Below are 25,862 nucleotides of genomic sequence, written 5' to 3' on the forward strand. Positions count from 1 at the left end.
TAAACGCACTCAAAGAGACATCAATAATCAGCATATGAACCTCAATAATGGTGAAAACAAATTTAACAAAATTAACAGTTTAACTCACAAACAGGCAACTGAAAGTCTAAACAAACAACAGCAGAATCAAACACAAATAAAGAAAACTGTGAGACCATTATACAACATTTATTTATACCGCAATGCATGCTGGGATATTTGTACCGTGCCCCTCCCAGCATGCATTGCAGCATGAAACATTTGAGATGTTACCATTGTTGAGATACAAGGTCAGATTCATGAGGTCTGAGTGTGTATTTGTCATAACTGAACTGTTTTTGTATGTTATTTCTTAACTGTTAAGTAATTATGGAGGTATCATTTCTGTTTCCACTTCTCATTAATTAAATTAATACCTGCAACTAAGCATAAAAGCTATTGCATGTGGCCCTTCTTCCAGATTTATATCAAAACATTTATCAGAACTAATTTTAGACAAATAGATTTCTGTATTTATTAACTTTCCAACTTTATTGCTATAGTACAAACGTTTTTTAAACTCTGTACTACAGCAGATGGAAAGTTTTATTAAATGAGTTCGAGGGTGAAGAGCCCAACTAAACCAGCCCCTCACTCCATTACGGTGACACAAAAAACACCTTAATTTCTGTTGGATCTCAATGAGAATAGTATGGAAGTCAAATCAGTCAATAATAAGTGTGTCTGCTGTTGTTTGTGGAGTTGTTTAATGATCCTCTGCTGAGACTGAAGCTGTTTTATTTTATTTGATTTATTTAATGTTGTAACTCAAGTCACTGTTTGTGTTTCTTGTTTATTTTCTTTAGTAATTGTAATTATTAACAGCAGGTGTTCATCAGTGTCTGAATTCACTCATTAGTGTTCATTAAAACTGTCAGGTGAACTATATTAGTTAACTAGTGTATGAAATAGTGAACAAGGACACAAAGCGTGATTTCAAACACAGACTTCAAAACATCGAATCTGAACTCTGTTACCTCACAGTTTTCTGCAGTTGGTTACTTTCTCGAAAACAAAAATGTTACCCAGAAAGCACTGTTTTTAACAGAATATTACTGTTTTAGTGAAAAAACATTATTTTACCGTAGAATCTGACTGTTTTTTAACAGCAATTTTTTACAGTGCATGGTAGTTTTAATAACTCATTTCTAAAAACTGATTTTATCTTTGCCATGATGACAGTAAATAATATTTGACAAGATATTTTTCAAGACACTTCTATACAGCTTAAAGTGACATTTAAAGGCTTATTTAGGTTAACTAGGCAGGTTAGGATAATTAGGTAAGTTAATGTATAACGACCGTTTGTTCTGTAGACTATTAAATTTTTTTATAGCTTATAGGGGCTAATAATTTTGACATTAAAATGGTTTATAAAAAATTAAAAACTGATTTGATTCTAGCCAAAATAAAACAAATAAGACTTTCTCCAGAGGATAAAATTATCAGACATACTGTGAAAATTTCCTTGCTCTGTTAAATATCATTTGGGAGACATTTAAAAAAATAAAGTAATTAAAAGGGGGGCTAATAATTTCGACTTCAACTGTATATTGTTAGTGTAAGAAGTTTAATATTTACAGAAATTTTTCACATGCACACATGAATCATAGCAATTGCAAAAATGAAACTACTACTAGGGTTGACAAATTTATTAAAATTTGAGGCAACAAAAATATCATTGCATTTAAATAAATATAGAAAATTAAATAAATGGGTAAAAAAAATTAACACATGCATGTATACTATATAATTGAAAGAATAGTTAGTTAGTTTCTTGATAAAAAATTATATAAACTTTATGTTTGCTTTGTGTTCATATATATATATATATATATATATATATATATATATATATATATATATATATATATATATATATATATATATATATGAACAAAAAAAAATATATATATATGTATGTATGTATGTATGTATGTGTGTGTGTGAGTGTGTGTCAAATCAAACTTTTATTTCGGATGCTATTAAATGCAATTAATGTTTAAGGACTAAACATGTTTTATTTTTACATAAAATAATATATATATATATATATATATATATAACTATATAATACAAACAATATAAAAATTTACATTTTGTAGTGTATGAGTGTGTGTGTGAATGTGTGTGTGGATGTTTCCCAGAGATGGGTTGCGGCTGGAAGGGCATCCGCTGCGTAAAAACTTGCTGGATAAGTTGGCGGTTCATTCCGCTGTGGCGACCCCGGATTGATAAAGGGACTAAGCCGACAAGAAAATGAATGAATGAATTAATATATAATAATAATAATAATAATAATAATTATTATTATTATTATCATAATTATTTATTATAATTATTATTGTTAACATTACTATTATTATTAATATCATCTTTAATATTATCATCATTATTATCAATAATAATATTAATATAATAATAATAATAATTATTATACATATTATTATTATTATTATTATTATTATTATTATTATTATTATTATTATTATTATTGTTGTCATCATTAATATTTACATGATTACTGAATTTACACTGAAAAAAAACTTAGAGAACTACTTCATCCAATTAAAAACTGTTTTATTTTTGAATTAATATATTTTAAGTTCAAAACATAGTAAATATAAATGTTTTACTAAAAATACATTAAACTAAGCAATATTTGTTTTGACCAATGTAAAATGTTAAGGTTTCTCACACAAGCCAGTGTACGTATTAAACAGAAGATCAATATGCTTTGTACTGATAGATTTTCATCATCATCATCATCATCATCATCATTATTATTATTATTATTATTATTATTATTATTATTATAATCATTATTAATATTTTCATCATCATCATCATCATTATTATTATTATACATATTATTATAACTTTAAAATAATAGACTAAATAAATAATAACTTTATTATGTAATATTACTTTTAATATGTAAAAATTGTAATGAGATAGTTTTAATTTAGTCTATCTTATACATTTTTTACTTTATTACTATTATATCACTGTAACACAAACAGATTAATTTCCAGATTTTGTCCACACTTGGTCCAGTCAAACACTTGAGCACATGAAGTTTGGGATGATTCTTCCGTCCACATTCATTCCCAGTCAGTCAGTTTAGTTTGTCCAAAAGGTCATCCGCCTCCATTAATGGTGTCCACTGGGAAAATCAAATCAATATCAGCTATGGATAACAGATCTAGTTTCTCTGCTTGTCGTGGGTCTTTTGTTCATAAAGACCCTCTTTTTGTTTTTCACTTTTCTTGTAATCTTAGAAACAGTATCTGGTCTTTTTGAAGCCCGCACTGAATATTTTCTCTATTCTCACGGAGCCGATTATATGTTTGCATATAATCATAAACTCCTGCTACACCCACATTCTGTAATATAATGACCTCATATGACATCATCCGGCAGAGCATTTGTCAGAGCACATGCCATGCTGTAATGTGGTGTCACATAACAATGAGATGAGTCAGTCCACTTTAATACCTTAATACTTAATGCTTATCAGAATACTATAACACTAATTAATGATATAGGAACAATAACAACAACAACAACATATTTTTATATATTTTTTTATGTTAAATTTTGTTCATTTGTTTGGTTCTTTATAGATTAGTAAAGTATTATTATTATTATTATTAATAATAACAAAAATAATAATTATTACTATGTTAATAGTTGTGTTTTATTATGTTGTGTTATATTTAACACTAAAAGTTAATAATAATTATTACTATTATGCATTTGTTTTTATTATTATTTTAATTTATTGTTATTGTAGTAAACACAACAACAGCAACAACAACAACAACAACAATAATAATAATTTCCATAATATTAATTATAATAATAATAACAATAATAGCAATAATAATAATATGTATAATAATATCAATAATAATAATAATAATAATAATAATAATAATAATAATAATAATAATAATAATAATAATCTGTATAATTAAAACAACAACAACAAAATAATAATATTAATATGTAAAATAATAATAATAATATGTATGTGAATAATAATAATAATAATAATAATAATAATAATAATTGTGTAATTATAACAACAACAACAACAACAATAATAATAATTTCCATAATATTAATTATAATAATAATAACAATAATAGCAATAATAATAATATGTATAATAATATCAATAATAATAATAATAATAATAATAATAATAATAATAATAATAATAATAATAATAATAATAATAATAATAATAATAATCTGTATAATTAAAACAACAACAACAAAATAATAATATTAATATGTAAAATAATAATAATAATATGTATGTGAATAATAATAATAATAATAATAATAATAATAATAATAATAATAATTGTGTAATTATAACAACAACAACAACAACAAAATAATAATATTAATATGTATAATAATAATAATAATATTAATAATAATAATAAACTAGTTGTTTGCTGAATTGAACACCTGTCACACTCTAAAATTGAATATTATTTTGGTTCAGAGCCTATTAGAAAATAAATAAACTGAATTTGTATAATAAATAGAGCATGAAGTTATACATTGTAAATATACTTTTAATATGTGATGAGAACTTTTTAAATATTTGTTAAAAAATGTGTGTGGTGATGGAAATGACAGTGCATGAAATGACATTTCAACAGTTGATTGTGAAAAAATAAAAAATAGCTTCAGCGATTAGCTTTGTATTGCTACTAACCTTTCATGTTTACAAAACACTCTTATTCACCTTAATTTTGTTTGGTTTTATAAAAACATTTTTGAATGTACAACTTGTTTGGAAATGATGTAGATATTTTTTTTTTCCTTATCAAGCAATATTTATCTTGATTTTGCTTCAAGTGTTGTTGATAAAAAAATTTAATTCCCTCCATCTTGAAGATGTTCTCAGATGGCACTATTCACTTTCATGGAAACCACCGAAATAGTCTTTCACACAAACTTTCTAAAGCAACATGACAGTGTTGTGGTGGAAATGACACTGATACTGTGCGACAGCTATATTTTCTATAAAAAGTTATATTGATAACAGTCTCACATTAATAATTATAAAATATTTAAATCATTTCACTAGTGCTTAATTAAGATACATTAATAGATACCAGATAACATTTTAAAATTTTATTTTCATTGTTGAAGTTTATAACTCGGATTTTGGATTGACTCCTAAAAGGAGGTTGAATAATATGAAAACTACACAATAGAAAGGTAAAGTTTTTAAAGTAGGTTTTATTGTTAGTTTGACAAAGAAAGAGGAATTTGAACAAAACTATATATATATATATATATATATATATATATATATATATATATATATATATATATATATATATATTGGATATATGATTAAAGGACATAAATGTGCCTGTAATTGAAGAATTACCCAGTTACTGATTATACAAAATTTAAAGAAATGTTTTGTATTTTTGTCTTATTAGTTCTGTAAAATCACTGTCCATCGAAACAATCCCCTTTTTTTCACGTCCAACACAGAAATGTTAGGCTCTGCCAGCTTGGTTTCTGTCTGTTCATGCATTCTCTCACTGAGTGTGATTTCAGTTTTCCATGTGTGTTTTGTTTTCATCATGTGACCTTCCCCATGTGCTGCTTTGTTCCAGTTCCCGCCATTTGTTAATGTGCATCTGTGTCACCTGTGTTCATCCCCTGTATGTAATTATCGTCATCATCCCCAGTGTATTTAAGTCCCTGTGTTTAATCATTCGTTTTCTGGTGTTCGCCAAGTTGATGTTTGTGTTCGCCAAATGTTATTCCATATAAGGGGTTTCAATAAACATTTGTGTTTTGATAATCCTGAGGTCTTGGGCCTTCCTGTTGTGAACCAAGCCTTACAGATTCAACTTAATTATGCTTATTTTTATTCAGCAAATAATTTTTTAAAAGCATATTATTCATCTAAAATATGTTACACTTAAGATGTACCTCAAATATTACTAAATTTAAGTGATTTGTTACTTTACCCATTACTTAGAAAAGTAGTATTATGTAACTCGCGTTACTTGTAGTGCGTTACCCCCACTCTGACTACTAATGATGTATACATTAATTTAGATATTTGATAGATTTTTAAAAAATCAACAAAAATAAATGTAATTGTTTAATAAATGTTTTGTTTTAGTAATGTGATTTTATATTTTGAATAATAATAATGATGATGATGTATATTCCATGCTATTTTATTCAGTTCTATTCAACATTAAGCTTGAGTATAGCTTAAATATTTTAGTATTATGTGATTGGTGTTTTGTATATTTGCAATTTCTATTAAAATATACGAACTCAGAATTTATATGCACACTCTTAAAAAACAAATGGTACAATGTTGTACAAAGGAAGGTACAAACCCTTGTCACTGGGGCAGTACCTTTTTATGGAACAGAACAAAGAAACGATTTCTTACCATTGCAGTTTGTACCTTTTTAAAGACTTTATTTGTACCATGTGAAATCAAATCCCTTTAGTTTTTAAAACCTGCAGATACAATATTATGCCTTCATCAAAGGTACAAATCTGATCCATATCACTACATTGACGAGACATTGCATTTTAACAGTGTCAAATGAGTTCCCTCTAGAACTATTCTTGCCTTATTCAAAATGCTTCAATTTATTTTCAGCAAATATAAAACGCATACATTTTTAAACAACATTTTTAAATATTTATTTTTGTGTAAATGCACCTTTTCCATTAACAATAAAGGATAAAAACATTTTAACAAATCAAACGATCTTTTTTTTCTCCAATTTTTACAATACTTTTGTAATCAATGAAAAGTTAATCTACTTAATATTAAAAAAGAAATAGAGTTATGCAATAGTATTGTAATGAGATATGCACAATGTTTGATTAGTTTTAAAATACTAAAATGCCTGCATGAACACTTTGCATATTCAGGACTTTTACCAGCTCACGTGCATAGTGGAAAGCAAATTGATAGTGGATATTAAGAATGAAAATTTATCAGAAAACGCCGGGCAAATGTTTATTAAAAATGGTGAAAATGTTTAGTTTACAGTAGTTTTTGTTTTACCAGTTGTTTTGTATTATAGAACTTTATAGTTAATGTTTGAGTTTTTTTAAATGCTTTAAAATGATTCATGTTTTATTATGGAAATTATTCATAAAATCACTTTGCATTTCCAACAATTAAATACTTTTCATCGATAATAATGAAGTTGTCCAACACTCATGTACCTTTTTTTTATGAGAACAATTGTGTACCTTCATTTTAAATGTACCAGAACATTATCATAAGACGACTTTTCTATACCATATAAGGTACAACTTTTGTAAAGGTACAAAACTGTTCTTTAGGGACCTTATTTGTACCACCGTGTACCTTTTTTTCCGAGAGTGCATCAAAGTATTATTGTGATTAGAAAAAATTTTATTAGATTTTTTGCTATTTTTATCTGTTACATTACATGGATGTTTCTGTAATGTTTATATTATAGTGCTAATATCTATATAAATATATTCACTGCTTTATTAATTTGTATTGTATTGTAAGACTTTATTTGTACCATGTGAAATCAAATCCCTTTAGTTTTTAAAACCTGCAGATACAATATTATGCCTTCATCAAAGGTACAAATCTGATCCATATCTTTACATTGACGAGACATTGCATTTTAACAGTGTCAAATGTGTTCCCTCAAGAACTATTCTTGCCTTATTCAAAATGCTTTAATTTATTTTCAGCAAATATAAAACGCATACATTTTTAAACGACGTTTAAAACAATGTTTGATTAGTTTTAAAATACTAAAATGTCTGCATGAACACTTTGCATATTCAGGACTTTTACCAGCTCACGTGCATAGTGGAAAGCAAATTGATAGTGGATATTAAGAATGAAAATTTATCAGAAAACGCCGGACAAATGTTTATTAAAAATGGCGAAAATGTTTAGTTTACAGTAGTTTTTGTTTTACCAGTTGTTTTGTATTATAGAACTTTATAGTTAGTGTTTGAGTTTTTTTAAACATGCTTTAAAATGATTCATGTTTTATTATGGAAATTATTCATAAAATCACTTTGCATTTCCAACAACAATTCTTTTTATCAATAATAATGAAGTTGTCCAACACTCATGTACCTTTTTTATGAGAACAATTGTGTACCTTCATTTTAAATGTACCAGAACATTATCATAAGACGACTTTTCTATACCATATAAGGTACAACTTTTGTAAAGGTACAAAACTGTTCTTTAAGGAACATTATTTGTACCACCGTGTACCTTTTTTTCCGAGAGTGCATCAAAGTATTATTGTGATTAGAAAAAATTAGATTAGATTTTTTGCTATTTTTATCTGTTACATTACATGGATGTTTCTGTAATGTTTATATTATAGTGCTAATAACTATATAAATATATTCATTGCTTTATTATTTTGTAGTTCCTAATCCTAGGTATATAGGTTATATTTCAAAAGATGTCCGCATTGTCAATGAGCATCACTCCAGATTTCCTGCTTTTGATCTTCATGACTGACCCTCCCCCTCCTCGCACACACACCCTCACTCGCTCAGACTCACACTCAGGGTGCTTTACGTTGAGTGTAAATGCTTATGTGAGCTGGGAATATGAGTCAGGTGAGTATGAGCTCATCTCTTTTCCTCTGCTGTGAGGTAATGGATCTCTCGTTCTCCTCTGCGAGCAGCTGATGATTCACATTCTCACTGACACAGGAAGCCACGCCCTCATGTGATCTCACTGGACCACATGAAAAGCAAAACAAGAATAACTAACTAAATAAATGAATGAATAAATAAATAAATAAACAAATAAATAAATAAATAAATAAACAAACAAATAAGTAAATAAATAAATAAATGCCCTCATGTTATTTCACATGGCCAAAAGCAAAATAAATTAGATTTAGATTAGATTTAACTTTCTTGTCATCACACACAAGGCAACAAAATGCAGTTTAGGTCTAACCAGGAGTGCAGAAAGTGCAGGATATTGCAAGATATATGTAACTATATATACATTATAAAGTGCAATTATTGAATAACTATGGTGATATTTACAGATGGATGTACTATGAATTTATATAATATATAAATGAATTAAATACAGGTTGTATAGCTATGAACAGAGATTCACAATAGATGAATATATGTACAGGTTGCTATTAATAATCAGAGGTATGTAGATAGATATGAACATACTTACAAATGAAATATGTACAATTTTAGTTGTGCAAATATTAAATAGTGAAGTGTTTATGGGGAGTATAAGTTATGAGGAGAGTGTGAGGGTGTATGAGGGGGAGATTTAATATGTTTGATAATGTAGATTATTAAATAAAATAAACAAATAACTAATAATAACTAATAATAATAAAATGCCATCTCCTCTGAAATGTTTTTCCCCCAAATATTTCAATATTTTAACATAACTAATGTAAATAACAAATGTAGTGTCTAATTGATTTGTATTTGCCATGATGACAATATATACTTCACTAGATAAGACATTGGATGAAATATTATTATTATTATTATTAAAAATAATAATAATAATAATAATAATAATAATAATTTGTTACTGTCTAATAATATTGACCTTAGCATTTTTAAAGAAATTACACACACACACACACACACACACACACACACACACACACACACACACACACACACACACATACACACACACACACACACACATACACACATACACACACACTATATTCTTTAAAAGAATATGTTGTATGATCGTGAGAAACCTTAATTTAAGTGTGTCCAACCCTTTTGTGTATAATGATGTGATTTGTGGTAAACACACACACAGGTGTTGGGGTCAGAGGATGCATTTTTTTCTTTCATTGAAGACAACTGCAATTCTGCTGTTGAATGTGGTTAACGGATGAAATGATTATCACCTATTCACAAATAATACATTGATACAATCACAGTAATGCAACATGAACTGAAACAAGTTCAGCTGCTTTTAAGCGTTCACTCACTCCCTCTGGCGGCTGCAAAGACGAACCGCACATTATTTCAGGAGATGTTTCGATCACCACACAAGACTGTCTGCAAACAATAGTAAGTAATTTTCTAATTTAATTTGACGCGTATATTTAATTATTTTGACATAAAATGATTTTATGTTGAACGTCACATGATCAAACATAAAAAATATGAAACTTTCATTTTAATTTTTAAGACGTAAATACTAGTCAAATTAAGGGAAATAAAAGAAAAAACGTTCATGTCAACATGATAGACGTAGGTATGCTCATATTGATATTTCCTTTGAAAGCATTTTTTGAAAACAGCTTCTTGACTAACAAAACACAAACAGAATTAGTTTTACAAACCTGTTTTACAGAAGTGTGCAATGAGGCTTAATGGAAACACGTTTTAGGCCAATTCGACTACTGGGAAATGTCAAACTGGTTGAGAAACAAAAGAATGTACAGTAGCCTATTTATTTATTGTTTGTAAAAACAGTGAAAGTGGAAGAATGTGCTTTCACAATAATCTAACTGAGTCACATTCGTTGCGAATGTGCTTTTTAGTTTAGCACGTTAGTATGTTCAATGTTCTGCAAGTTTATAGTTCCAAACCCAATCAGACACACATGTGGATATTATTGGCACACCTGGGCTAGCTAATCGAGCTCTTACTAGGCTTTCTAGAAACATTCTTGCAGGTGTTTTAAGGCTAAAATCTGCAGGACATAGGCCCGCAGGACTAAGTTTGGACACCCCTGTTCTAGACCAGGGGTTCTCAAACTATTCAGCCCGGGACCCCCAAAATAACACTGCCAATGACTCGCGACCCCCCACTACTTTCGTAAGTGGTTCTAATCATACAAACGTTGCACACAACACTCACACAAACCAATCAGCCTATATAAACACAAGCATATTGACAACACAAAAAAAGTGCAACAGTCCCATATCATTTTTATTATGATTATTTTATATTAACCTCATCTAATTAGACTGGTGGGCACAATATTTAAGTTACATCCCAAGTCTTTTCTTGGTTTAATTTTGGAGACTGCCACTTACACATCATATTCCATGTTTAGTGTCCTGTATGTATTTTAAATGTAAGCGAGTGCTGTAACGGTGTCAAAAAGTTTAGCTAGTGCTGTAGAATCTGGTGCACTGACGCTATTGCTTTGTCGTTGCTTTGTCATTAATCTAATGTAAAAACCCTAAGGGTTGCAATCAATGTAAAAAAATAATAATAAAAAATAAAAATAAAAAAAACAAAGGCTGATAGCTTTTTGTTTGGATACTGTATTTTTTATGTAACTATTTTTATCTTCTGTAGGTTATGGATTAGCAATGGTAATCATAAAAGTTTATTCAAATTTTTGTAAATCACCAAGCGACCCCCTCTCATTGTCCCGTGACCCCCCAGGGGGTCCCGACCCCCACTTTGAGAACCACTGTTCTAGACTAGCACATTGGTTGCATGTTTTAGGACGTTGCTAACGGAATGTAGTAGCTACACTTGTGTTTTAATGTCACTATCATTTTTTTAACAGTTAGATAGATAGATAGATAGATAGATAGATAGATAGATAGATAGATAGATAGATAGATAGATAGATAGATAGATAGATAGATAGATAGATAGATAGATAAATAGATAGATAGATAGATAGCACATCTGGAAGGAGCCTTTGTAACACATTTTCATAACATTCATAACATTTTCATAACACTTTTCACAATGTGTTTATCACATTAGATTTTACAGTTAAACCAACTTGGCTGCGTTTGGAAGAATGTTTTATATATTTAGCTTTTGTAATTAAACTACTCTCTCTAGTGGCTGAATTTATATTACACCCAAGTGCTGCAACTGTAGGCATGAGCCAGTATTATTACTGCTCTAAAATATATTCTTTTAAATGTCTGGGTAAAAAAAAAAAAAAAAAAAAAAAAAAAAACTTTTTCCCTTTGAACACAATATATTTTATTTTTTGAAAAATGTATAATATTTTTGGACATTAACCATGTATTAACCAGGCTTAATAATTCAAATGAATCATTGACTTCTACTGTCTTCATTAGTTTCAAGAACACGGATTTCTTTACAATTTAAAACTCCATCTTTGGATATTTTTTCTGCTGAAGATACTGTTGTCCTAAAAAACAAAAACAAAAAAAGTAAATAAAAAAATATTACAGATACCTTAGAAATGGAATTACAGAAAAGTTTGATGGTTTTAAAACCTTGATTTTTCCAAACCGCAGTTTACCTTGAAAACGGTTCCATGCCTAGCTGCAACAAATGTCTGCAAGAAAGTTGGTCAATAGAAATAATGATTTTCTAGATTTGCCATTTATGTGTCAAATATTTACTTGTTTTTTTATTTTATTTTACAAACTACTTATAATGTGTCTTTAAATAATAATAGGAACATTCAGAGTGTCTGTTTGCAGAATGTGACAATAGGTCATCAAAAAATATTCTGTTTTCTCTAAATATTTTCTAAATATTGGAAAAGATTTGATATAGTGTAAAATCTCCTTCATTAATTTTATTTTATCACTTCTTACTTGGCGAAACATATATTTCAAAGTCTGAATTTGAGTGTAATTTGTTTGTTTGTTATTTTATTTAATATATTTTCATTTCTTACTAATATTTACAATATGCAGTTGAAGTCAGAATTTTTCGCCCCCTGTTTATTTTTCCCCTAATTTCTGTTTAACGAAGAGAAGATTTTTTTTCAACACATTTCTAGACATAATAGTTTTAATAACTCAATTCTAATAGCTGATTTATTTTATCTTTGCCATGATGACAGTAAATAATATTAGACTAGATGTTTTTCAAGACACTTCTATACAGCTTAAAGCGACTTTTAAAGGCTTAATTAGGTTAATTGGATTAACTATGCAGGTTAGGGTAATTAGGCAAGTTATTGTATAGCGATGGTTTGTTCTGTAGACTATCGAAAAAATATATATAGCTTAAAGGGGCTAATAATATTGACCTTAAAATGGTTCATAAAAAAATAAAAATTGCTTTTATTCCAGCCAAATTAAAACAAATAAGACTTCCTCTAGAAGAAAAAAATATTATCAGACATACTGTGAAAATTTCCTTGCTTTGTTAAACATCATTTAGGAGATATTTAAAAAGGAAAAAGAAATTCAGTGCGGGGCGAATAATTCTGACTTCAACTGTATATCACATTTATTTTGGTACAAAAAAAACCCTGTCTTGTGTGATCATTTCCCTTGTCTTGCTGCAAAGTTGGCTCCAGAGCAAACGTGAACTTCTGATAACTTGGTCCAAAGTTGATGGTATAATATTGTAATCTACTTGGTTTCTATATCGTGCGGGTTACATACACATGAACTAAAGTAAATGTAAATATGTAAATATTCTAAACAAATACATTTTTTACAGAGTTTAAGGTCTGAAAACATGGACCTGTTAATCCTTTATCAAGCAAAGAATCATATATGGTAACCTCATTGACAATAATTACAATAAAATAAAATTCATTCATTTTCCTTCGGCTAAGTCCCTTTATTTATCAGGGGTCGCCACAGCAGAATGAACCGGCAAAACTTCCAGCATATGTTTTACACAGCTGATGTCCATCCAGCTGCAACCTAGTACTGGGAAGCTTCCATACACTCTCACATACACACATATCTACTATGGACTATTAGTATTACTATTATTATATACTATTTAGCTAATTCAATTCACCTATAGCACATGTCTTTGGACCGTGGGGGAAACCGGAGCACGCGTAGGAAACCCGCACCAACACGGGGAGGACATGCAACTCCACACCAATGCCAACTGGCCCAGCCGGGACTCGAACTAGCGTTCTTCTTGCTGTGAGGCAACAGTGCTAACCACTGAGCCATAGTGTTGCCACAATAAAATATAATAATTATAATAATAATAATAATAATAACAAAAAAGTCTTGTAATAAACCTCTTTAACAACACCCTGAGGATTAATGACAAATCCAAAAAATTGTTAACAAATTTGAAGTCTCTTTTTCTAGATATCTTGACTGAAGCATTTGAAAAGCAAACACACTTTCCATTGATGTTTACGTTATTAGGATAAAACAATATTTGGCCAAAATACGTCTATCTGATAATCTGGAATCTGAAAAATCTAAATATTGAGAAAATCATCATCAAAATTGTCCAAATATTCTCAGCCATTCTCATTACTAATCAAAAATTGACATATTTGTTTCCCGGTGATGGGTTGCAGCTGGAAGGGTATGCGCTGCGTAAAACATATGCTGGATAAATTGGTGGTTCATTCTGCCCTGATTAACAAAGGGACTAAGCTGAAAAGAAAATGAATGAATGAATGAAAGTGGGTTGTTTCATAGATAATAGTTGTTGTTTTTCTGTATAAATAATAATAATAATAACAGTTTTGTCTTCAACTGTCTGTGTGTGTTAGCAGTTACAATCTATCAATTCATCTGTCTTTCAATAAACAAATTCAACGTAAAATATATATTTGTTTTTTGAACTAATGAAATGCCTTTAAGGAGTTTTTAAATCGAACTTATTTTTTCATTACAATGAAAGCTGTTTCACAGAAATATACATTGAGGCTTCCTGCATACTGGAAATGTATTTTAGGCCCACTTGTCATCTGGGAAATGTTGTCAAACTGGTTGAAAATCAAGAGAATGTACAGTCGCCTGACTGTTTTTATGGGAGAAGAGGTTCTTTCATAACAAGTTGCTTAAGACATGTGGCAGCTACGTCTCTTGCGTCAGTTATTCACAGTTCTACTAATGAACATGTACAGTTGAAGTCAGAAATATTAGCCCCCCCTGAATTATTAACCTCCCTGTTTAATTTATTCCCCAATTTCTGTTTAACGAAGAGAAGATTTTTTTCAACACATTTCTAGACATAATAGTTTTAATAACTCATTTCTAATAGCTGATTTATTTTATCTTTGCCATGATGACAGTAAATAATATTTGACTAGATATTTTTAAGGACACTTCTATACAGCTTAAAGTGACATTTAAAGACTTAACTAGGTTAATTAGATTAACTAGGCAGGTTAGGGTAATTAGGCAAGTTATTGTATAGCGATGGTTTGTTCTGTAGACTATCGAAAAAATATGTATAGCTTAAAGGGGCTAATAATATTGACCTTAAAATGGTTCATAAAAAATAAAAATTGCTTTTATTCCAGCCAATATAAAACAAATAAGACTTTCTCCAGAAGAAAAAATATTATCAGACATACTGTGAAAATTTCCTTGCTCTGTTAAACATCATTTAGGAGATATTTAAAAAGGAAAAAGAAATTCAGTGCGGGGCGAATAATTCTGACTTCATCTGTATATCACATTTATTTTGAAACAAAAAAAACCCTGTCTTGTGTGATCATTTCCCTTGTCTTGCTGCAAAGTTGGCTCCAGAGCAAACGTGAACTTCTGATAACTTGGTCCAAAGTTGATGGTGTAATATTGTAATGTACTTGGTTTCTATATCGTGCGGGTTACATACACATGAACTAAAGTGTGTAAATATCTAAACAAATACATTTTTTACTGTGTTTAAGGTCTAAAAACATGGACCTGTTAATCCTTTATCAAGCAAAGAATCATATATGGTAACCTCATTGACAATGATTACAATAAAATAAAATTCATTCATTTTCCTTTGGCTTAGTCCCTTTATTCATTGGGGGTCACCACAGCAGAATGAACCGGCAAAACTTCCAGCATATGTTTTACACAGCTTATATCCATACAGCTGCAACCTAGTACTGGGAAGCTTCCATACACTCTCACATGCACACACATATACTATGGACTATTAGTATTACTATTATTATATACTATTTAGCTAATTCAATTCACCTATAGCACATGTCTTTGGACCGTGGGGGAAACCAGAACATACGTAGGACACCCGCACCCACACGGGGGGGACATGCAAACTCCACACCAATGCCAACTGGCCCAGCCAGGACTCGAACCAGCGACTTTCTTGCTGTGAGGCAACAGTGCTAACCACTGAGCCATAGTGTTGCCACAATAAAATATAATAATAATAATAATAATATTAATAATAATAATAACAAAAAAGTCTTGTAATAAACCTCTTTAACAACACCCTGAGGATTAATGACAAATCCAAAAAATTGTTAACAAATATGAAGTCTCTTTTTCTAGATATCTTGACTGAAGCATTTGAAAAGCAAACACACTTTCCATTGATGTTTACGTTATTAGGATAAAACAATATTTGGCCAAAATACGTCTATCTGATAATCTGGAATCTGAAAAATCTAAATATTGAGAAAATCATCATCAAAATTGTCCAAATATTCTCAGCCATTCTCATTACTAATCAAAAATTGACATATTTGTTTCCCGTTGATGGGTTGCAGCTGGAAGGGTATGCGCTGCGTAAAACATATGCTGGATAAATTGGTGGTTCATTCTGCCCTGATTAACAAAGGGACTAAGCTGAAAAGAAAATGAATGAATGAATGAAAGTGGGTTGTTTCGTAGATAATAGTTGTTGTTTTTCTGTATAAATAATAATAATAATAACAGTTTTGTCTTCAACTGTCTGTGTGTGTTAGCAGTTACAATCTATCAATTCATCTGTCTTTCAATAAACAAATTCAACGTAAAATATATATTTGTTTTTTGAACTAATGAAATGCCTTTAAGGAGTCTTTAAATCAAACTTATTTTTTCATTACAATGAAACCTGTTTCACAGAAATATACATTGAGGCTTCCTGCATACTGGAAATGTATTTTAGGCCCACTTGTCATCTGGGAAATGTTGTCAAACTGGTTGAAAATCAAAAGAATGTACAGTCGCCTGTCTGTTTTTATGGGAGAAGAGGTTCTTTCATAACAAGTTGCTTAAGACATGTGGCAGCTACGTCTCTTGCGTCAGATATTCACAGTTCTACTAATGAACATGTACAGTTGAAGTCAGAAATATTAGCCCCCCCTGAATTATTAACCTCCCTGTTTAATTTATTCCCCAATTTCTGTTTAACGAAGAGAAGATTTTTTTCAACACATTTCTAGACATAATAGTTTTTATAACTCATTTCTAATAGCTGATTTATTTTATCTTTGCCATGATGACAGTAAATAATATTTGACTAGATATTTTTAAGGACACTTCTATACAGCTTAAAGCGACATTTAAAGGCTTAATTAGGTTAATTAGATTAACTATGCAGGTTAGGGTAATTAGGCAATACGTCCCCCTCACTTTTAGAGAGAGACCATTTAGAGGAAACCCAAGCCAACACAGGGAGAACATGCAAACTCCACACAGAAGTGTCAACTGGCCCAGCCAGGACTAAAACTAGCAACCTTTTTGCTGTGCGTGGACAGTGAGGAGCACTGAGATACCGTGCCGCCCTAAATTGATTACAATGTTTTAAAAAAAATAATAATTGCAAAAGTCCTGTAATAATCCCCTTTAACACTTTAGAATGTGTTCAATGAGTTTCTTCACCCTTAGGCTTAATGACAAATCCAAAGAACTGATAACAAATATTAAGTCTTTTTCTCTAGATATCCTTATTGATGCATTTTAAATTAAATAATATAAAAATATGTATATTGAAAAATTAGCAAAAACGCTTTATCTGAATGCTGAAAATATAAGCTTTCTGTTGATGTTTACTTTGTTAGCATATGACAATATTTGGTCGAAATATAACTATTTGAAAATCTAAAATTCATTCATTCATTCATTCATTTTCTTGTCGGCTTAGTCCCTTTATTAATCCAGGGTCGCCACAGCGGAATGAACCGCCAACTTATCCAGCAAGTTTTTACGCAGCGGATGCCCTTCCAGTCGCAACCCATCTCTGGGAAACATACACACACACATTCACACACTCACTCATACACTACGGACAATTTAGCCTACCCAATTCACCAATTGTCTTTGGATGTTTCCCAGAGATGGGTTGTGGCTGGAAGGGCATCCGCTGCATAAAAACTTGCTGGATAAGTTGGCGGTTCATTCCGCTGTGGCAACCCCAGATTAATAAAGGGACTAAGCCGACAAGAAAATGAATGAATGAATGAACTTCTATAAGCATCATGCTCCTTAAGACATGTCTAGACTTTGTATTAAACAGCAGTCTGGAATAAGGGCCCCCACACTATATTTATTCTTATTCTGCTATTTACCTCTTGTCAGCAGTTCTTTCTAAAAGCATGCAGCACTGTAAAAGGGGAAGTGTGTCTGGTCAATATGTGATATCATACAAAAGAGAAAGATTGATTAATCTGTTGTTAGTCTAAACATTTTTCTAATAAAAAATAAAGACACAAAAGTAATAAAATTTAATTCTTTTTATCCTCAGTACACAAGTATAAATGATGTTGAATATACAATTACAAATACTGCACCTCTGTATTACATCGTCATAAATGCAGTTTAATGTGTTATGAAAACTTTCAATAATCATTTCCCTGACACTGGATGGTTTCACTGCATGCACAATTTATTCACAATAACTGTGATTATACCCAGCAAAATTAAAGCACTTCAAAACTATGAAGCACATTTAAGAAAAGGTTCATGATTATATTTGACATATTTACTTTATGCAGAATGTCACAGGATCAAACATGAAATATAAAAAAACACACAATTCTATAAACTGTTTCAGTTTCATTTTAAGGCTTAAATGCTAGTGAGATGAAGAGAAAAAGCAACCACAACATTCACATGAGTGTGATTGACGTTGATGTGCTTGTATTGTTATTTCCTTATCTTGACTATCAAAACACAAACAAAATTAGCTTTACAAATCTGTTTTACAGAAGTATGCAATGAGGCTTCCTATACTGGAAATGTGTTTTAGGCCCAGTTGACTTCTGAGAAATATCATCAAACTGGCTGAAAAACACAAAGATGTACAGTAGCCACAGCAATGTAACAAAGCATCTTTCTTTGTGAATGTGAAGTTTAACACATTTGCAAACAAATTTGCCATTATTATGTGTGAAATGTTCACTTGTTTTTTTTTTATTTTTTTTTATTTTATAAACACCTGCTAATGTGTCTTCACATAACAATAGGAACATAAGAGGGTTTAATGGTAGAAAATGACAATTGTATTTCTCTAAATATTTGGAAAAATGTATATGTACAGTCAGAATTAAACCGGAGTACCCGGAGGAAACCCACGCAAACGCAGGGAAAACATGCAAACTCCACACAGAAACGCCAACTGAGCCGAGGATCGAACCAGCGACCATCTTGCTGTGAGGTGAATGTGCTACCCGCTGCGCCACTGCGTCGCCCTATGGCACACTATACTTCTTAATTTCGGTCAATAAAATGTAATTCCAATATTGATATGGACAATATTAAAAAGACAGAAAAAAAACTGCCAAGAATGCACACAATAGATGTCTGTACCCACAAATGTCAGCAAACTGAATTTGCAAAGTGTATAATACCTCCAGGCTCTTACAACTTTTTAAAAAATAATAAAAACAGTACAAAAAAAAATGAATGTTCATTTTTCTTGTATTTAGCCTTTACAAACAAGAAATGTTAAATGAACTGTCAAATAAACACAACTCTCAGGCTCAGCTTTTATATACATGTATATATATCTAAAAATATCAAAAAATATCTAGTCAAATATTATTTACCGTCCTCATAGCAAAGATAAAATAAATCAGTTATTAGAAAAGAGTTATTAAACTATTATGATGAGAAATGTGTTAAAAAATCTCTCCGTTAAACAGAAATTGGGGGAAAAAAAATAAACAGGGGGGCTAATAATTCTGACTTTTCCAGTAAATTCTTTTGTAATTCTCTAGAACATAATTAAAATTGTATTAAATTGTAAGCACTTCTGTCTTTGTGTCGTGTCCTTTGAAAGCCCAAATACAGAAACAGAATGAGCTCTGTGGAAATAGCAGCATTTGGACGGCATTTTAGCTTTGTCTGCTGTAACATTACAGCGCCTCTTCCCCTTCACTGCACGGGGTTTATGCGCGTAACCAGAAGGGTTTATGATTTCACTAGACCGAATGTCTTTTTTTGTGGTCCCCAAATTTTGTTCGCTGTAGGCTTAGCTAAGCTAACTCTGTAGTACCCATTGTCTCCCTATGCAGGGATGTTGTTTATGTTCACACATTTACATTACACATCAAGTAAAGTTCAAAATATGATATGATAGTGGACCACCCCTTTAAAAATTAAACACTTCATTTGACGTTATTTTCAACTGTTCCATTTTGAGAAATATATTATCTCTTTATTCCAACTTCCACTTTAAAGGACATCTTACTATTAAAGTATAACAAATGTATAAATTTAGACTTCTTGACATGTTCGCTGGAAAATTAAAAACAGGTGGGAGTGTATTTTTTTTCATATTTTCATATCTTTTTATCTGTCTACCTGTCTCAAGATTCTTCAAATACTTTCACTTCTTTTGTTTTGCGTCATATTGCAGATATCATCATCTGAGGTGTGTATATATATATACATATAGCTAGGGAGGAAACTCTAGTCAGCTCCCCTGTACAACTTTGAAGAAGAGCATTAGAAAAAGAAAATGGTAAGAAAATAATCATTCACATTTATAATTAAACACCTTATAAGTGTCATATGCTTTATGCTTAAATAGTTTTAAATCTTCTAATGACTTTTATTTGATGGGATCATTAAGACATTAAAAATGCTGGGTTGTTTCAATCTAAATTGATCAAATATGGACAAACCTGGTCTCAATAACGGCACTGTAAAAAAACCCCTGTAATTTTACGGTTTATTTCTGACTGCTGGGGTGCCAGAAAAAAATAAATGTTAAATTACAGAAATTTACTGTAAAATATAAATTTAGGTAAATTTCTGTATTTTAATGGCCGTTATTTTAAGTTTTTGTTTTCCGGCACCCCAGCTGTGCAACACTGTAATCTTCACAGGTTTCCTACTTCTAGATTTTCCAGATTTCTCTCGTAAGTTTAAAGTTATTATGGCACTTTTATTTCTGCTGTGTGGACTTTTAAAGTTGAAAATGAATCTTGGAAATTTAACTGGCAGTTATTTATATTTTATTAGTTTAAAACAGTACATTGTATAAGACATTGAGAGAATTAAGTTTGTAAAATAAAAGAAAAAGGAGTGGACGTTTATTAACCTGTTTTGTATTGTAATTTACAGTACTAAACCAGTCAATACATCACTTCAAACTATTTCACTTTTCAAAACTTTTCAACATCAAAAGTTTGCTGAAGGAAAGATCAAGATCCCATAATGGAATTCAAAAGCATAAATAAATGAAAATGCAAAAAAAAAAAAAAAAAAAAAAAAATTCACAAATTTGAAAATCTAACAGATTGCTTTTAATTGTGAACCCAGCATTTTAAGTGTAAGGCATCTAATTTTTGTACTAATAATAATAATAATAATAATAATAATAATAATAATAACAACAATAATATATTTGGGAAACTAAACCAGTGAAAAAAGGACAAAAATGCTAAATGAAATACTAAACTTCTTGAAAATATCCAATAAAAGGCTAATAGATTTCTCATGTGATTTTTTCTTACCAACTATAGGCATCACAATGTGATCAATGCAACTTGATAAAAAACTACAATGGCTCATTACCGGATCAGTTGAGTAATGTATTTCAAATGTAGATTTTTACTGATATACGTCTAATATACTTCATAAATGTATCAATCCTTACATTGTATCATTTTCTTCTGAAGGTATAGATGTAAGTGTAACCAGGGGGCAAACTCAGCATTACTTGCTCTGGTAAGTGTGCCAATAAAAAAAAAATTAATTATTCCTTCTTTACAATCTAACTTTAGTAACAAAGTCGAAACAATGGGAAAGTAAACTTGAGTTGGTTCTCTAAGAGGACATTTGGCAAGACATTATAAATAAGATTCACTCAATTTCAATTGGTTTGCGACATACAATTATTCAGTTTAAAGTGGTCCATCGCCTACACTACACTAAAGGCTTAACTAGGTTAATTAGGTTAACTAGGCAGGTTAGGGTAATTAGGCAAGTTATTGTATAATGATGGTTTGTTCTGTAGACTATTGAGAAAACATATAGCTTAAAGGGGCTAATAATATTGTCCTTAAAAGAAGTGTTTAAAAAATTAAATTGCTTTTATTCAAGCCAAAATAAAACAAAAAGACTTTCTCCAGAAGAAAAAATATTATCAGTCATACTGTGAAAATTTCCTTGCTCTATGTAACATCATTTGGGTAATATATTTAAAAAAAAAAATCAAATGGGGGCTAATAATTTAGACTTCAACTGTATATCAGGGCATGATGTAAAACAGATTAAAGTGTGCATAATATATTGTATAGAAATGATGCGGTGCGGCGGGGGCTCTGTTGAAGCAAAGATAATTTGTCTCTGTTTTTTAAATATTTTAAACATTTTTGTGTTATTGACCAAAATGTTAATAAAAGATCTGAACAACAACAACAACAACAACAAAACCTTCTTTAGGATCAGTGAAGCGCAACTGAACTGAGAGGGAAGAGTTTTCTTGAGTTTCTAGAGCTGGTTACTAAACACAGTAACAAAAGCCAATCAACATGAGCACGAGCATATAACCAAATCTTGCTTATCCTCTTATTCCCCATATTTTCTCAGGTTGCATCGTACATAAACAACAGCCGTGCTCTGATGACGGAATCAAGAGATGGGACATACACTCGACATTACCAAAACATCGAGCAAGGCATTCGCTCACATCAGCGTGTAGTCAGAAGGAACAATCAAGTTGTAGAAGCTGAATATGTGATTTATGAAAGTAATTAAAAGCTCCCTAATGAGGTTTTGGTCACACTTAACAATAATGTTCCACTGATTAATGTTGATGTATTTACTAATATGAACAAACAATGAACAATACATTTATTACAGGATTTTGTCCAAGATTTGATAAAATTATTTAATTAAAAAAGTCACTTATAGTTAGTTCTTCCTATCTCACAGTGCATTAACTAATGTTGAAAGGCTTAACTTTTAGTTGAAATGAAATACTGAGATTTGCATTATTATTAATAGATTTTATACAAATATAATTCATTCTTAATTCATGTAGTAGGTAAATACATTAACAATCATTAACCTAATGGAACATCATTGTAAAGGCTCTTTTACTCACGACTTGTGAGTCAGTTTAAAGTTTCTGTGTCTGTGGGTTCTGTTGAGCATAAAATATCTTCTTTCATGAAGCCAAAGGTTACAGGTTTCCAACATTCTGCAAAACATCTTCTTTTGTGTTAAATGTTAGCGAGGATCATTCATGTCACTTTGTGGTCAAGTCAGGCAGGTTTTTGACTAGCAAATGTGTGCATTTGTATGTCTATCATTAAAAGTGTACCCACGTAGCATAATACATGCCATGGCTGTATGAAGATCATGTTTATGACAGATTTATGACAAGTTTTATTGTCTTGGTAATGCCAAGTTGTCATGACAAAGACAAAACCAGGTCGAGATGTATTTGCCTATGTCAAGTTGTCATAACAAACAATGTCATCTTTGCATTTAAAAGGATATAACTGAGCAGATGAGACTAACAATTGTCACAAGCATGTACAAAATCTCAGTCACATCCGTGATCTGTGTAATGTCGTCATTATAAAGGTTTCATGAACACACCTTCGAGTAAAGTTTTACAAAAACGCATGCAGTAAACAAAATAAGTAGGACATGTTGAACATGTGAACATGCCTGCCTGTCTTATCTATATAATCCATTCTGTACTATATAGTTTCTCTTCTGCTTATTCAAGTATCGTCATTGTATTGAGCTTATTGGGCGATGTGTAACTGAGCTCTTTTCTCCAACTGTGTTAGAACTTCTGATTCATTTGACTATGGGAAAATGACTATGAATAATAAATGCTTGTAATCAGTCAACCTCCAGTTGTGTTTATTACTCATGCATAAAAATGCAAATAATATAATGGAGTTGGGGCTGAAGCGATCGTCATAGAAGCATCAGCCAATGAAATTCAGTCAGCAATAGGCTGTTGTATTTGCATACAGCGATCTGGTTGGCTGACGCTTCCGTCGGCGCTTGAAAAGTTGAGCTAGTCCCAACTTCTGTATGTCACGGGCAAAGAAGAGGTGAACTCAAATGCAGAGAAAACAAAGTCTTTATTTAAGTAGAGGGTCTCAGGCAGGGGTGGACTGAGACTAAAAATCAGCCCTGGCACTGTAGCCACACCAGCCCACATTACCACACCGACACAGCCCCAACCACGGACACGCACATTCACTACTTATATTGGTGTACAGATGGTAAAATTATATAAGCAGTAACATATTTAAGATATATTTAAACATTTAATGTATGTGACTAAAACAAAAACAACCCATTTATATATGCAATCATGTCATTCAATTTTTTTTTCGGCTTAGTCCCTTTATTAATCTAAGAACCACCAACTTATCCAGCGTATGTTTTACACAGCGGATGCCCTCAAAGCTGCAACCCATTACTGGGTTACCCAATTCTCAATCGGCCTACCCAACTCACCTATAGCATGTGTTTGGACTTGTGAAGGAAACCAGAAGGAAACCCACGCGAACATGCAAACTCCACACAGAAACACCAACTGACCCAGCTGAGGGAACCAGCGACCTTTTTGCTGTGAGGCGACAGCGCTACCCACTGCGCCACTGCACTGCCCCCTAGCACTGTTAATTTGATGTATTTGGCATTGTCCGACTTGACTGCCTTTCCCTTTTTATGGTCCATCTCTATCAATTTGTTGCACTTACTGTGTGTTTGACATCCTTGCCAGATTTTGATTACGTCTGCATAACTTCTGATTGGGTCGGCCCATCTCGAAACCAGCCGGTCGTTGATGATTGGGCGAATGCTTAACATTGATTAATATTCTTACTATTATCCTCATCATCATCATAATATTTGCATCTTGCAAGAGATAAAAGCTGCATACATGGGAAAAAACAATACATATGAAAAAATAAATAAAAAATATAGCTGACCGGCCCACATTTATAAAATGGTCCGGCCCTTCTGGCATTTGCCAGAATTGCCAGATGGCCAGTCCGCCCCTGGTCTCAAGAAAGGCAACAAACAAAAAGGTAGCCCAGTTGGGTGAACGCTGGGGAAGCATTAAAAAAAAAACTCCACAATAACGGGACGCTCGCTCACTGGACGTCCTGGACACAAATACAGAATGCTTCACACAGACACACAAGCGACAACATAATGACAAACATGAAGGGAAATGACGTGCTATAAATGGGGAAAAAGGGAATGAGAAACAGGTGGAAAGAATTAGCCGAAATGACTCAACGAACATTTTACAATTTTTATTTCAAAGTGAACTACCATTATAAAACATATTACAGCTCGTGATCTATACCACAGTCATGCACAAAAAGGATTAAACACAGTGGCATAACCACTTAATGAACGTAACTGTCAGAGTCACTGGCAGAAAGAGAAACATCATGTGTTGTCTGTGTTAAACATTTTCTTTTTTAATATTACGATTCAGTTCGTGAAATGTGTGAAGTAGTTAAAAATATATAGGCTATATTTTATATGTATGCCATGTAATTAGAATAGTGGCAGTTTTATTTACATGGAAACAAATTGTACATTCAACATGTAAAGTGGCTTTTACAACAGTAAACAGGTGTGTTGAGCCTATTTTCTCATTCAGAACTCAAATGACTATGCACGTCTATACAATACAGTGGAATACTGCTAGTTTAAGGGCGACGCAGTGGCACAGTA

General features: G+C 31.1%; 2 protein-coding genes and 1 long non-coding RNA gene across 7 annotated transcripts in view; all 3 read left to right on the plus strand.

Moving 5' to 3' along the window:
• The window catches only part of LOC147840416 (uncharacterized), a 976,031-nt gene that overhangs the window by 915,742 nt on the left and 34,427 nt on the right, over positions 1–25,862 (plus strand). The window lies entirely within an intron of this gene.
• rab11al (RAB11a, member RAS oncogene family, like) overlaps positions 1–25,862 on the plus strand; it is a 94,448-nt gene that overhangs the window by 49,775 nt on the left and 18,811 nt on the right. For 2 of the 4 annotated variants that reach the window (XM_087285336.1, XM_087285334.1), the window contains exon 5: positions 19,228–19,383. In XM_087285336.1, the coding sequence (XP_087141462.1) occupies positions 19,228–19,343 (116 nt within the window). In that variant the 3' untranslated portion in view covers positions 19,344–19,383. Of the gene's footprint in view, positions 1–19,227; positions 20,653–25,862 lie in introns of those variants that run through there. The other 2 variants (XM_087285335.1, XM_087285333.1) reach the window with 2 other exon arrangements.
• LOC100535095 (uncharacterized) lies at positions 20,590–23,501 on the plus strand (the record flags this gene model as incomplete). The annotated part of the gene is given in 4 exon segments (NR_138558.1): positions 20,590–20,652; positions 21,659–21,717; positions 21,815–21,863; positions 22,728–23,501. It is a non-coding gene; the product is annotated as an uncharacterized LOC100535095 (long non-coding RNA).

Source organism: Danio rerio, chromosome 16, assembly GCF_052040795.2.
Source record: "Danio rerio strain M-AB ecotype USA chromosome 16, GRCz13ab, whole genome shotgun sequence".
Classification (NCBI taxonomy): domain Eukaryota; kingdom Metazoa; phylum Chordata; class Actinopteri; order Cypriniformes; family Danionidae; genus Danio; species Danio rerio.